This window comes from Staurois parvus, unplaced genomic scaffold, assembly GCF_062004578.1.
Source record: "Staurois parvus isolate SC_StPar_1 unplaced genomic scaffold, SC_StPar_1.0 ptg000098l, whole genome shotgun sequence".
In the NCBI taxonomy this organism is placed as follows: Eukaryota; Metazoa; Chordata; class Amphibia; order Anura; family Ranidae; genus Staurois; species Staurois parvus.
Window position 1 is genome coordinate 5556234 of NW_028317894.1, and position 15920 is coordinate 5572153.

Here is a 15920-nt window from a genome sequence, read left to right on the forward strand (position 1 = left end):
TTACTAAGATATGGGAAAATGAGTGCAATTGCATTTGCTTTTAGCAAATCCTCCCTCTTGTATTCACTGAAGAAAACCAAAAGGGGACCCATGAATGATGGCCGTGCCAGGCGAGCAACCCCGTGATCACTATGCAGAAGAGCAGCTGCTCGGCACAGGATTCAGAAGACCACAGCAATCACTGTAATAGCAACTACCACAAAGATTCTCCACTTGCACAGCGCTCACTCAGATATGTACACTTACTGTACATTGGTCCAAGCTGGACCAATGTAGCTATGCAATTAAAACCAAACCTGGATTTGAGATTTAAATAAATCTGTAATGTCTACATCCTTTCCCAAAGAAGAAAAAAAAAAAAAACCTATCAATTCCAATCCACCACAAATAAATGAAAAGAATTAATGGTGCTCCATTTTTTATTTTCAATTCACACACAGTTTTATACAAAAAAAAAAAAAAAGCAATCTAGGCAAGAACATTGGAATATCTGCCCATCAATATCAAGGATATACATTACATGTATTGTCACTTGGAAACAACCCTGCAATATATTTTTTAATACTGAAAGTTAAATGTGGTTTTAGTTCATCATTCCTATGTTTAGTATGAATAGCTGATAATTGGATTTAAAGCAGCCACATTCTTTTATAAATTGGTTTTAGGCTTGGTAAATTGTCATATTACAGAAAAACCTCATGGTCCACCCCATATAGCAGTGTTTTTTCAGGTATAGGTGGAGCCTGGTAGACAGAGAGACTCCCCACTTTCTTATAGCTAGAAGGAACTTGAAGGAAGAAGTTCTGTATTATTCACAGAATAAAACAGACAGCAAAGGGAAAGACTGGGACCATCAATAATGGCCATAACAGCTGTGCAGGCCTGAAGAAAATCATTAGGTGGTTTCATTCTCCAGTATTTATTAAAAATTGAAATATAATTTTTAGGTGGACTGACCCTTTAATGAAAGACTGCCATTCCATTTTACTTCAGTACAAACTGGATAATTTAATAAAAGATAGAAAAGATTTTTTTATTATTATTTACATATGGCCACTTCACCACAGTACATACGGAAGTAGCGAATGACAGGCTTTGGGTGAAGCAAGGTTTTTAAAGCACCTGACCTCAATCCTTTCTTTTTTTTATTAAAGACAACCTGTCATGAAAGAAACAGGGGGTGTGTTATTTGGACTCTGCTTCCTGAGTGACTAATTTGGATCAATTGTGGTAAAACATGCAGATCATGAATGTGTGATCAAGTCAAACGTCCTGATCTTCAGCAAAGTATTCACATCAGAGGGTCAGTATTACAACCAGGTAACTCACATTTTTGGAGAGCTTTCCAATCGTAGCCTCCATGTTTCTTTCATGACCAGTTTGCTTTACCTTACCAACAACATTAAAGGAGAACCTCATCTGGAAAGCAGTGAAAAAATACACTGAGAAGCCATAACATTATGACCACTCACCTAAAATTGAGCAACTCCCGCTTTTGCTACCAAAGCAGCACTGCCCCATTGAGGCATGGACTCCAAAGTAACATCCACATGAATGGCAGGACCCAAGGTTTCCAAGCAGAACATTGCCCAAAGCATCACACTGCCTATGCCAGCTTGCCTTCTTCCCGTGCTGCTTCCTGGTGCCATCTCTTCCCCACGTAAATACACCCATCCGTGCACATGATGTAAAATAGAAAACATGATTCATCAAAACAGGCCAACTTCTTCCATTGCTCCGTGGTCCAGTTGTGATGCTCACATGCCCAATTTAGGCACTTTTAACTGTGGACACGGGTCAGCATGGGCACCCTAACTGGTCTGCTGCTATGCAGCCCCATACAGGAGAAACATGGATACACTGTGTGTTCTAACACCTATTGGAACCAGCATTAATTTGTTTCAGCAATCTAAGCTACCGTAGCTCTTCTACTAGATCAGACTACATGGGCCAGCCTCCACTCCCCATATGCATCAATAAGCCTTGACCGCCCATGACCCTGTCACTAGTTCTGCTTCCTTGGATCACTTTTGGTAGGTACTGACCACTGCATACTGGACATCCCACAAGAACTTGCACTTCAATAGTTGCTCTGACCTAGTCGTCTAGTCATTGCAATTTGGCCTGTGTCAAAGTTGCTCAAATCCTTATGCGTGACCGTTTTTTTCGTTTCAACACATGAACTTCAGGGACATGTTCATTTGCTGCCTAAAATATCCCACCCACTTTCAGATGTCATTGTAACAAAATAATCAATGTTATTCACTTTACCTGTCAGTGGTCATAATATTATGGGCAATCAGTTTATATATACATACTGAAGGGTAAATTCACATCTGCATCTTAACAGATGGAGCTAAAAGTCATACATACAGCATATGCGATGAAATATTCAAATATATCAATTATGCATGATTTCTAATGCATATCTATTTTTAAAATGGCTTACATGCTTAAAGTGAACTTATAGTTAAGAAATAACCTTTCACAGAATGGTCCCCAAGAGGTGGCACTTCAGTATGGATTTCCTACCAAGCCAAAATAAATTGCATGCTTACAGCTATTCTCAACTTTGTGCTGCCTTGGAAATTTAGTACGACCCCCTCCTATTCTAGAACAAATTGACATACTTAAGCAGCCAATAATAGTTGCTGCACTGGGCTGTGGGGTAGTGGGGCTTTCAGGGGTGCATGCCAGAGCACAGCTAAGACACCCTATAAGTGTGCAGCTGGGTCTGAGGGTTCCCCAGGTGCCAGAGTACAGCTAGTGAATATTTTCTGTTTGACAGGTGATTTCATCAGAGAAAGAAACGGTGATAACAAACACTGTATAGGAGATGCCATTGCTGAACTCATCCCCCCTTCAGCTCTAGGGTTCAATCCTTAATGAATCACTGACCTAGAACAGGAACATAATCAGGTGTGTCAGTGTTACACTGGCTGCAAGCTTGTTCTGGGTCAGCAACTCACTAAATAGTAAAATAAAAGTATGACAGCACAGAGTCCGCATCTGTAAAAAAACAGCTAGAATGACAGCCCTCACATGTCTATCCTGACTGAGTCTCTAAAGCAACTATTGCAGTGCGAATGGAGAGGCAGGGCAAGGACACCGAAAAGTAAATAACAAAAAGAGGAAAGGTTATTAAATACAAGAAAATAAAGAATGAATAGCAAACACAATGGCGGTAGAAAATGCCATAAAGGAACTTGCTCTAACCTGGTAAACAAAAAAGGCTCAACTAAAAAATTCTTAAAAGGATAAATTCACCTTTGTTGTAACATGTTACATACCTGTATTCAGAGTGTAACATGTAATTACTATCTCAGCAGGGAGCCCCCCCCCGCCCCAGATCCCCCATTCTGATAGCGAGTTAGAGGATCTTCTTCCCCCGCTAGCTGCCACAATTAAAAAAAAAAAAAACCATGGTCATGTGGGGCTCCACCTAATTTTTTTTCTTTTGTACTTGAGCCATAACTTTCCCAGAGCCAAGCTGTGCAAACTGCCACCATTTCACTGTCCAATTAGACTGCTTTAGTGGCTAGTAAAGGCATTGTCATTGAACAGGGGGATGGCAGCTTGTGATGGTAAGGCAGGAAGCAGGAGAAGTTATGACCCATTAACCAAGTGAAACTAAATCAAAGGCACGGATGAGGATTTTCTAAGAACAATAATAACAGGCATCTTGTGGTGTCTGCTCTAATACAGATTTTTTTACTTTTTTTTTTAAAAAAGAATTGTGTTCACCTCACTTTAAGGCCTATTGTCTGGTTTCTGCTGTCCTGCATGATTGATTTCTGGGGATTTACATTTAATACACCTATGAAAAACACAATTCTAATAAATAGATTTCCTAACCCCCCAAAAAACATGTTCTGAGAGTAGAGAGGGGATGTTTTCAAAGGAAGGAATATCATGACATACAGACCAGCAGAAGCTGTGATATAATGGTGGATCTTCAAGAAATGTTTGCAGCAGGGCTTCAGAGGTAAAGCTGGTTATACACAACTCTCAACTCAACCTAAACTCTAAGTTCATAGAGGTTAATGGGGTGTTTGATTAAATCAATTTAACATCAACAAATCAGTGACAGGCTGTGCATGATGGAGCAACTTTTACTGATCGTGCTGCAATAAATGATTCAAATAGTGTTGTTAAAGGCCAAATGAAATCAACACAATAAATCCTCCAGCAGTTTCCTCATACAGTGTAACAGTAAGTGTTGCTGTTCACATAGATGGCACAGTTGCTCATGACCAGAGTAACAAATCTGTCCCCCCACAATCATACAGCAGAGCTGGTCCACAGCACCCTACATGCAAGCTGCAGACCACCCTCATACTCCCTGTTAATGAAGGAAACTATTGGTGCCCATTTAGTCATGTGCGTTATATTTGCAGTGTCAGGAACCTGCAATTTCGTGCGTCAATGTGCATGATCTTTACTTGTTGACATGCATTTTGATGCACGTTTTTCATTTAGAATTTGGAGTGGATAGTGTTAACAACTGTTGACCAAGGCTTGTTAAAGGGGAGCTCCAGTTTCCCCTCAAAAAGAGAAAGTCAGCAGCTACAAATACTGGGTTCACAGCTGGTTTCCTACTGCGCATGTGCAAGCAGCGCTGTGCTTTGTGAATGGTCCCGAAGTCTTCTGGGACCTGTAATGTGTCCCAGAAGGTTGCAAGGGAAGGAGGAGGGGTTAACGCTGCCGCGGCGATCGGACCGGAAGTGGGCGCAGGTACCTGTCAATACCAGGTACTCGCTTCCCCCTCCCCCACAAAAAGTGGAGAGGGCTGGCATGCAAACAAGCAGAACTTCCCCTTTTGGGTGAAGTTCCGCTTTAATACCTATTGCCAACATATCAATATACGCGTTATATGCTTTGATCCACTGATATTGACTTCTAAGGGTCTCCCAATGCAAGGCCTCATGTACACAGAATCAAGAGGACAGCACAGTGTATATTCAAGAGTAAATCTGAGCTCTTGAGTCAAAGGTGCAACAAACAGCCTATCAAAATTAATCATAGGTGAATACACAAGCAGCTGCATACTGATACACACACCTGAGCAATACATGCGTACAGGGATGTATGCGCTGCCCCTCATATATTGTGTATTCCAAAAGTGATATATCCCACCCTATTTCCCAGGGGAGTTCCCACTGCTTCAGTTGCTTTATTCACAAAATAAAATAGTGACAAATAAACCATCAGGTAAAGTTGGACCCCCTGATAATTGCCATGATTAGTCGGCAGATGAAATTGGATAGTTGAAAACTCACCACTATGTATTTAGAGGACTGACCCTTTAATATGTACGAGAAATGTATTTATCATGAGTAATTTTTTTTTCAGCAGCAACATAAGTCATTTAAGCAAAATAAAAATCAGGAACATCTACAACAATTCATTTTATTTGGTACTGCAATGGAGTAGCAAACAGGAAGTCTATAAAATTCTAAAGGGACTTCATAGATATATAGAATCAATATATAAGATCTGTGATTCTCTCTTTATACTGTATATGGAGTGTTAACTCATGCTTTGAAACGGAATACAATATGTCAAATAAGCGTCTGTTAGCAGCAATGGTCCACAATCAGCCAACCTTAAGTTTGAAAAAAAACTGGCCATCGAAAAAACTAATTAAAAAGAATAAAAAAGAAGCCAATGTTTTGGGTAATGAGAAGTGAATGACGGAAACCAAACAGATGATTGAATAATCATGCAAAGAGCAGTGTGCCGTAATCCATAGAAACCAATTTTGACAGTTCACAGTTTCAGAGTTAAAGAAGACTTCCAACTAACTTAGGTGGGGGCAGATTTATTGTACTTATTCTTTACACTGGACACGCCCTAGCTTGCTGATTAAACAATGGAGCAGCACACTTATCCCCTCTCTTCTTTTATTATCATGATCAGTGCCAGCATACATATATACACACTCATTGGTTTCTATTGGCAGCCTTCGAATTGCCTGGCTGAGGCCGATATCAAGTACAAACGCTCGATACTTTTATAGGATACTTTTGTAGGTTAAAAAAAAAAAAAAAATGTCCATTTATTTATTTTTACTGGAGCCTAAAGAGCATTGAACCCACAAATCAGCAGATCACGGGTGCAATGTCAAGCTCCTGCACAGTCTTCCTCTAGCTTTCTGCCCATATCCCTGTACTGGCTTTCAGTTATAAAGCTAGAGGAGGAATGGAGGAGGCTGGTGTATGGGAGCATATTACACCCTAAATACAGGGGGTATCATGTAACGTGCTCTTAAAGGTGGATTTATCCTTTGAATTTATTCCTAGTTTCTTTTATTTAGTAAATACACAGCTATGTTATTTTTTAATTTCTATTGAGAGGTCAGTTTTAAAGAGCTGGATGCCAGAACTGTAATGGGCATGTATTTGTTATGTATAGGCACGTTATTACTAACCAATCTGCATTGGGCTGGCATGCCACAACTGACTGCAGAGGTTATTTATGGTAACCTTGGGTCCAGTACACATTGCACTGGACCACACTAAATTTTCTACCACACTGCACTGTTTGCTACCTAAATGCCGTACTACAGTATGGAATTCCAAGCAATACAAAATGCTTTTAAAAAATGACACTGCTATATGTATGTTTAACTTGGCGGAGGCAGAAGCAAGTGGATGACGTCTCGATCTCCGGCCCAGCCATTCATAAGCAGCACTCAGCCCAGCTCAATTTTGTGGAATGCCCCATCCTACTGCCAGAACAAAGCATTGTATGTATGTATGGCAAGGTTGGCCCAAATTACCTATTTAAAAAGGGACATTAAGGTGGAGATTAGATTTAACATTATTACTCCAAAACCTATTTGTATTGTTATCTTGAGCCTTAATGCTTAACTCCTCAGCTGCATATGTTAAGTAGTTCTTATGGAATTAAAGGCACTTCTGACCAACACAAGGCCATATTGCTGGTGTTCAAGAGAGAATATAAGAAAGATGTTTCAGATGCTAAACTCCTGGGAATGAACAGATCAGAGGCTTCTCTGATTGTTCACCAAAAAGGTAAAAAAACAAATCCTTTTCGAAGGGCTCAGTTAAAGTTACAGCATGAAAACCTGAATTCTGCAGGACTTGACATTTATCTTTTAATACAGAGCTTGTGCAGATGAGTGGTGAACTGCATGTTTGAGATGAAGCTCAGCAGCTAGACGGGCTTTGCTGCACCGGAGACCAGCTTCATTTATCAGTATGCATGAATGAAGCTGCAATCTTAGTGCAGGACATGGTTAGTCAAAAAGCAAATGGGGATGCATCCTTATAGACAAAGATACCCATTCTGTGTGGAAACGTTGCCTGAATAAAAGACCTGCTCTTTCATAGAGATGAAGCCTGTAAGGTAGGGAAGGTTAAGGTTGCCAAGTTGTGTCTGCAGGGTGGTCACCATTTATGTGAACATGCTCTAATGGGCTCCACTGACCTAAGCTGCACATCCAGATCTGTACAGGTCGCTTAGACTCGTGAAGACTGAACAGTTCTTGTTTGCTATGGGTTACAGAACACCTTATCTGCTTGCACAATGTCATTAAGTCATGCCTCTAAGGTCCCCAGTACACAAATATCTCCACTTTGTTTGCTTGTCCATTTCTCCAGCCTTGGCATATTAACAACAACTTCTACTGCCTCTGACCGGAAACCTAACATACAACAAAATAATAAAAAAAACAAAAACAAAACAGTGCCTAAACTGCATTTTTGGACAAACCGACGAATAAAACACAATAGCAGATACAATCAATCAATTCACACCAATTTAAAGTATGGTTTAAGCACTTTGGTAAAAGGAAAAAAAAAAAAAAAAAAGTTCAATTTGCAAGTCAAATATAATAATAGCGTGTAATTGCAAAAATTGTGCTAAGTCAGTCAGATTAATTACCCGATGGGTGTCTGCAAAGTCCTCAGAGCATTTCCATGAAACCGCTGAGGGCAGCACTGGCATTGGATAGGTTAGGGACAGGAATACAAGCCTAAGGTTCAGTGACAAGGGGGTAATGACTATGTAAATACACATAAGTATTAACATCAATCTGTATTAAATTATGTAAACATATACATCTTCTGAGGTCAGTAAAAGAATCCTCTTCAAGCATAGGACTTTACTGAAGCATCGCCCGGATCTGTTTAGAAGTTGATTCATCGTTCAGGTGCTTTGTGGTAAACCTGCAATTTGACAAAAATGAAAAGAAATGTCTTCAGAGAATGAAAAAGAAATGTGCACACATACCTAGAGGTAACATTTTCCCATTATAAAATGCAGTTTTCAAATGATCTATAATTGTCTAAGGAACTATTACCGAATGTGGAAATGCTCGTCTTTATAATTAAGAGATATAGAGCATGAGATGGAGTATTCACCAGACAGACATCATACAATATTACACTATTGGCAAGATTCACTAATTGGTGACAAAAATCTTTTTAACTGCAGCAGGCACAACCGTGTTAAGACTCAACCTCTGCTAAGTGTTATTGGTCACTCAAGACACAATTAATGTTTTGCAATTTTTTATTGAAATTGAGCAACACTGAAATAGAATTCCAGGCTAAACCTAACTAGGCTTAAAAATGCTCCCTCTCCTCTTCCAACACTTATACTAATGGATCTGTGTAAGAAAGATCTATATACTTGCCTATTTTCAGCCGCTCCAGTTTGGTCATGCAATCCAGCTCCCCTGTGTCTGTCAGCGGTGGCTGCAGGGGAGAGGAGGGATCCCCAACATCTGATGGGCCATGTGAGCCTATGGATGTCACCGTTAGCAGGAATTCCCAGCCCTTATCAGGGAGCTATCTCCTCTCTCCTGCAGCTGCCATTGGTTGACACAGGGAATTGCATGACTGGACCAGAGCGGGGCTGAAAACGGGGAAGTATAGACTACTTTCTTACACAAGTTAGGACAGGGGAGGGAGCATTCTTAAGACCAGTTAGGTTTATCCTGAAATTCTACTTTAAAAGGGGACCTCCTGTTCATTCTATTGAGGTATACATTATAATTTAATGCTGGGTATCAAAGTAATCAATTTGTATAGCATTCTGCAGCTCTTGCTAGTAAGCAGCTGCCATTAAGCGAGACTGGACTTCTGTTGTGCCCCTGCACCATTAAAGTGAATGCCAGAGCAATAAAATATAGATAGAGCTAGATAGAAATAGAGCTAGATAGAAATAGAGCTAGATAGATAGATACGGCAGACATGCACGCAGCTCCTAATTTCCCATTTTGGGCTGACAATGCACAGCTTTTTTGTAGACTGAGTTGTTGTCCACTTTGTCTAGTTGTCTTTTGCTAAACTACTTAAACCTTCCCACGCTCCCATCTCCACAAGAGACAGGGCAGCTCTGATTTCTGACATGCACTTATCAAACAGATACAGCAAAACACTTTCAATGGTAAATTTATCAGACCAAAAGGGAGCAGATAAGAGGCATTCATTACAGTTTGAGTGCCACTTAAAGAAGCTCTCATTTATTCCTTGCTATATATGTCCCATTATTGAAGCTCTCAGACTAAAGCAGGGGTCTCCAAACTTGATAAATAAATGGACGAGTTACTGTCCTTCAAACAAGCCAGACTCTGGCCTGTGGGAGAAGAAAATGTGTGTCAGTAAGCGTAAATAAGGCCCCATCTTTGGTATTAGGGGGAGGAATAGTGCCCCAATGCTGGTGTCAATGGGAGGAATAGTGCCCCATCGTTGGAGTCAGAGGGGGAAATAGTCCCTTGCATTAGAGGGAAGAATAGAGCCCCAAGGGCCGGTTAAAGATAAGCAAAGATTCACATCCAGCTCCCAAGCCTCAATATGGAGATGACTGGACTAGAGTAACACTGGCCATACAGAAGTCTCCCACTCAGTGTGGTTGGCGGAATTCCTCCCGCTGCGCAATTGTATTCTGAAGGGGAGGGGAGAATTCCCTGCTGTCAGAATACACTGATCAGTGTTGCAGGCTATAGCCACAGCACTGATTGAGAGAAAACTTTCCAACACGCTGGTTGTAAAAATCATCTAAATACATTCCAAATGCACCAAATGGTTTGCAGAGTCAAAAAAGTAGAAAAGTCTGTCCCCTGCCAGCATGCCATATAGAAGAACTCTTGCTATTTGTATGGAAGCAGTGTTCTCTTTAATCCCAGGGTACATGAGATTAGCTAGCTGCAGAGCTATAGGTCTGCCTCATCTTGGGGCATGTCAGCACTCTGCAGAGAGTTCACTGCTTCCAGACAGAGGACATGGATTTTCCTTGCAACATGCTGGCAGGGGAAAGACTTTTCTACTCAAACTGTGGCTGATTTTTAAAGAAAACAAACTAAGGGTTTGCATGTCATTGTTTTAATACACTAGGAAAGTTCTTAACTAATTAACCATGAAAATGTTAGCTCCTTAATTGTCAAACCAATCTGACTTCAAAAAAGTCACATCAAAAAAATAGGTTAATACTACTGGTTGTTCAACCTTTTCATTTCCAGTGAAGGTGAACACATGCTTGATGGATGACAAGCTTGTAAAGTAATTGCTGTCATTAGCTACTGAGTGAAAACTGTGTTGGACCAAAGTCAGCCAAGCAGATCCCAGCTCCTTTGCTGCTTTCCTCAGTCCTGCAACACAGCCCACTGGAGGAGGCTATGAGCACAGACACCTATGGCTGGACCATGCAGCAACTAAATATGAGAGTTTGCTACTTTATAGGGTTGTGGGGACACGCATCACAGTTAGTTGCCAATGGGAATGAACAGAGAAAGTGAGGTAGGCCTTCTTTTAAAAAGACTGGGAGCCATTCTGAGAGTAAGATCGCACCCCAGATTGCTTTTCAAGTCCAAATTGTGTAAAGAAAAGGGGTATCTAAGGCCAGATACATATTACAGATGTAAAATTTGAATGGTACCTGAGTGCATTTAAAAGTCCTTCCACAGAATCTGGGGGTTGTTCCTTCAAAACCTTTATACATCCTTTCATCTGCCAGAAATATGTAAAATGGAAATGTCCAAATGTTAAAATCCTCATGCTGGTGTATCAAGTGTCAACATTTTTAACAAATATTTTAGAAACAAATCATACATTCAATAGCTAATACTATGGATACATCAGAATATTAACACAAATAACCAAACAACAAATCAACTCATTATAAAATGCATGCAGATATGGTCAAATGTTTCAGTTGTTGGAGAAGATGGGTGATCTCAGCAACTTTATTTTGTAGATCAATTCTGCTTTATATAAACAGTTCAGGCTGGTGGTGAGATGCTGTGTGCAATGTTTTATTGACAAACGTTAGGGTCACCTATAGAAAAGTCTCAACATTCATTATATTTTCATAGCCGATTAGGCTAAAACAAAAAACTAAACTAAATTGTAATTTATATAATATATTAGGTTATTTCAGTCACTCCATGTTAAAAACATCCTGCCCTTTCATTAGGGTGGATTTCTTTATATGTGTTCAGTTGCTCTTTAATGATTACCAATAATGAATGGACATATTCTCACAGCATACTAGAGAATACCAGGATAACCTGCACTAACATGATAGCAATAGGTAGGAAATCTTACATCAATCTTTGACGTCTTGCAAAAAGCACCAACTGGATGAACGTGATCATAAAGGATTATTACACCAACCATTACCCTCATACAAAACATGAGTGTGTCTTCACTGGAGAAGCGACTGCTGTATTCCCTGTTAATGGAATGGACAGAATTGCATTAAAAATAAGTCACTATAAAATACATTAATTGATACTATCCCTTTTAAAAGCTGAAAATGATTTTCTAATAAAAAAAAGTACAAACTGTAAAGACCAGATCAGAAGTGTGGTCACCAATTGCACTAGATTAGATTCACATTTGTCATCATTCAACTGCATTATACAGTAAACAGTAATCTGATTGGCTGGCATGAGTCTCCACATTTACATGCTAAGTTTTGCACTCCAATATCCTAGAGGCCCACATATGGAACAAGTGCAGAATGGCTTCAATCAGCTGAATAACATCATAAATGTCCAGAATATAGCAGGCAGGACAGATGAACCCTTGCCATTACCATTAAAATTGGATTCCTGCTTTTTTTAGTTTTAGACTCTAGTTGAAGCCAACCTAAAAAAGGGCAGAAGCTTGTAACATTGTTCTGCGAGTTTTATTTGCCCAGTATAACTGCATTGAGGTTTCCCCCAGCATTGGCTGCACAGAAGTGTGCAAGAGTGGCTGTGTTAATACAGCAGGCCAACATGGGAGGACTACAGTGCAGCAGTCAGCAGGGCTTGTTCTCCTTAGTACCCCCAACTATCCAGTCTCTACTATGGATTTGTAGCTAGTGCTGAGAAATAAAGGCAGTACTAAATGATACTGGACTATTCTAGAACGTTACAAGCCTCTGTCCTATTTTTTAATTTAGCTACATACAGACTTTAAATACAGAAAAAGTTAAGAACCTTTAAGATTTGTATTGCCCTCTAATTGGGGAGATCTATTATCACTTCATGTCCAACAGAAGTAACAAGAGAGAAGAGAAAATCTCTAAAGTCACGGAATATCCCACCTTGACAGTTTTCATTACTGCAGGTTTTCCCTCTATTCTTGTTCTGGTGTCAACTGTAAAAGTTGCCCCTCTTTCTTGATTATGAGGACTGTAAGGGCTTGTTTAAACGTGCGGTTGGGGGGTGGTAAGAACATGCAGCCAAGCCCCTCAACTGCTCCTCCTTAAGCTGCAAAGGCAGTGGCCAGGAGTAGATACATGCTGTGGCCATGAGACTTTGCAGCAAGAATTACAGGTAGGTCCATATATATTTTGACACAGGCACAATTTTATTTTTTTTCCCCAGGTATTTACCAAAACATATTCCAGCTAGTTATATAACAAATATGGGCTGAAAGTGCACACTCTCAGGTTTAGTTTGGGGGTATGTACATCCAAATTGGAGGAAAGGTTTAGGAATTACAGTTCTTAAGAGTAGTCATCCTCCCTTTTTCAAGGGACCAAAGGTAATTCGATAATTGAATTAAAAAGTGGTTTCATGGGCAAGTGTGGGTTACTCCATTATTTCTTCATCACTTAAGAAGATAAAAGGTCTGGAGTTGATTCTAAGTGTAGTGTTTGCATTTGGAATCTGTTGCTGTGAACCTACATCATGCATTCAAAGGAGCTGTCCATGCAAGTGAAACAGGTCATTGTAAGGTTTGAAAAACAAAACAAATCAATCAGATAGCAGCAACATTAGGAGTGGGCAAATCAACAGTTTGGTACATTGAGGAAATTTTGAGCTCAGCAACATAAAAAGGCATGGACGTTCTTGGAAGACAACAGTGGTGGATGATTGCAGGATCCTCTCAGCATTTCACTTGCTGAAGGCAAAACTAAAGGCAGAAAGACTCACAAAGAGCAACTGAAGACTGCTGTAGTTAGAGCCTGACAAAGCAACAGAAAGGAGGAAACCCAGTCCTTGGTAATGTACATGGGTTCTAGACTTCAGGCAGTGATTGCCAGTAAAGGATTCTCAACAAAATATTAAAAATGAACATTTTATTTCTGATTATATTCAACTGTCCAATTACTTTTGGTCCCTTGAAAAAGGGGGGGTGGCTACTCTTAAGAGCTGTAATTCCTAAACCCTTCCTCCAATTTGGATGTATATACCCTCAAATTAAACCTGAGAGTGTGCACTTTCAGCCCATATCCATTATATAAATATAGCCTGAATATGTTTTGGTAAATACCTAAAAAAAAAACAAAAAAACTAATTGTGCCTGTGTCAAAATATATATGGACCTTACTGTACAGCCTGTGTCGCAGTTGACGGGCACTACCACCCACTAAATGAGACCCATTCCAGTAAATAGGACCACGCTGCAACTGCCTACATTTAGGGAATTAAAACAGGTGGTGACATATTGCCTCTTTACCGCTGTCAAACACCCTTGAAAAGCAATCCCAGCGTGAACTGCTTTATCAGAAGAGCAGCAGTCCTTGCCCCGATTGCAAATGAGCCCTTAGTGAGGAAACTCTCCTTAATAGAGAAAAAAGAGGGCAATAAAAATCTAAGAGAGGCTTTGACACTTGCCCGGTCTCCTTAAAACAAATAACAAAAGTTTGCCAATTTTGCTTCATTGAAAAACCTAAGTAAGCATAGTTAACATCCTCTGCTATCCTGTTATCTATGTATCCATTCAGCTTGTAGAATCACATTTTCAGATCTTTTTATCTCTTTTCTTTTCATATCAAACACAAAAAACATTTCCATTGCTCAACCCTTAAGGAGCACTGTAAACAATCTTTATTTTTCACTAAAATATAACATAAAATATAACAATTACACCTCATATAAAGTGCAGCAGGTTAAAAGACTAAGTGACAAAATCTGATACTGGCAGCGATACAGCTGAGAAGATAAAGGAGAAATGACTTACGGTGTTTCAAGCATTACTTTACACACACTGGCCATTGTACTCAAACAGTCTGTGGTGTTTTCAATGGGTAATGTTTTATTCTGCAAAAGACAAAAAAATGTAATACAATAGCCAAAAACAAAAAGAACGAATGCTAAAAAGCGTTCTGAGATGACTTACATCAGATACAAAGCTGGTAGTGGCATTGCTAAGTGTTTTCAGCATTGGCGTGGCTTCAGCATAGAATAGTGACATCCTGTTTGCCATTTCATTGTTAACTTCATTTTCAATGTCTAGCTGCAGAGCACAAACAAGCAGAAAAACACAAAATATTAAAGAGGCTGCAACAGCAAAGAAAATTGAGGGACAGTCTTGGTCTAGAAAGAAACACTGATTAAGGCCTTAATGTAAACCTGTGCTTTGGCCATGCAGGGCAAACCAACAGTTCCATTTTAAAGGGCAATTCAAAATGAATTTTCCATCCCTATCAGGCAAGAAACTTTAGCCAAAAACAGCCAAATTTTGTCATAGAGGTAGTTGGTCTAGGGGACAAGAAGTATACATCCAGGCCTGGTACTGGGGATTAGGAAAATGTTATGAAGCAGGTACTTACATGCATGTTATTTATTCTGTTGCGACTTATCGTCCGCCTATAATAACTGAAATCATTCTGGATTGCAGGATTCCGCATCTAAAGGAAGAACACTTATTACAAGTGTTTCTTATTCCCCACCAAAAGATATTAAGGAAGGGAGGGTTCCTTACCTTTAGTTCATCAAAGCGGAGAGTAAAGTGCAGAATTTCAGCAAACTCTTTAGCCAACGCTTGCTCTCGCTCCAGATGTTGTGTGGGGGTGTAGGGAGGGCAGGTCAAAGACTCTAATAAACTCTGCAGAGCTTTTTCTGTAAACAGAAAAATGTGTGTCACAATTGTGTTAGTAAAAACATGTTTTGTGACTGTAAAAAGGCTATGTTTTATTGCTTGATATCAGGATATCCATAAATTAGGATATAGTAAGAATGGCACATTTGGGGAGCAACACCCAACCAACCATTCTGTAAGTGTTATGTTGGCAAAACTATCAGAGTACTTCACCAATGATTAGGTGATCACCTTTATTATTCATCTAATGGTAAACTCACTACTGTGGGATGCCATATAGTTTATTCCATAGATTCGACAGTACAGTGGTTAACTTCATGGTGTTGGAGGTAATCCTTGAAAATCCACATGGTGGCAATTGCGATCATATAATTCTACAGCGTGAAACCCTATGGATAGAGATACTCAACGCCACCATCCCCCCTGGTCTTAATGAAGTACTAACTTACAAACCTTTTCTATGAAATGCAATGTCGACCAACTGGCAAACATGTTTTCCTGTGCTGGCTTCGCTAATTTTCCATTGCTATTTTTATGTATATTGAATATTTGGCTTAGATTCCCTTTGTTTCTCTTTTTGCCCACAGAGAGAGGAGGTACTTCTGCTTTGGCTGGGCTCTGCCTCCTTCTGAG

At 39.8% G+C, this 15920-nt stretch overlaps 1 protein-coding gene across 4 annotated transcripts in view; it reads right to left on the minus strand.

Moving 5' to 3' along the window:
• Positions 1-401: 401 nt before the first annotated feature.
• Positions 402-15920, minus strand: part of CYRIA (CYFIP related Rac1 interactor A) — a 116656-nt gene continuing 101137 nt past the window's right edge. For all 4 annotated transcript variants that reach the window (XM_089671091.1, XM_089671093.1, XM_089671094.1 and 1 more), the window contains exons 6-12: positions 15171-15307; positions 15019-15096; positions 14586-14702; positions 14427-14506; positions 11574-11700; positions 10906-10976; positions 402-8192 (exon numbers count right to left, since the gene is read on the minus strand). In XM_089671091.1, the coding sequence (XP_089527217.1) occupies positions 8129-8192; positions 10906-10976; positions 11574-11700; positions 14427-14506; positions 14586-14702; positions 15019-15096; positions 15171-15307 (674 nt within the window). In that variant the 3' untranslated portion in view covers positions 402-8128. The remainder of the gene's footprint in view (positions 8193-10905; positions 10977-11573; positions 11701-14426; positions 14507-14585; positions 14703-15018; positions 15097-15170; positions 15308-15920) is intronic.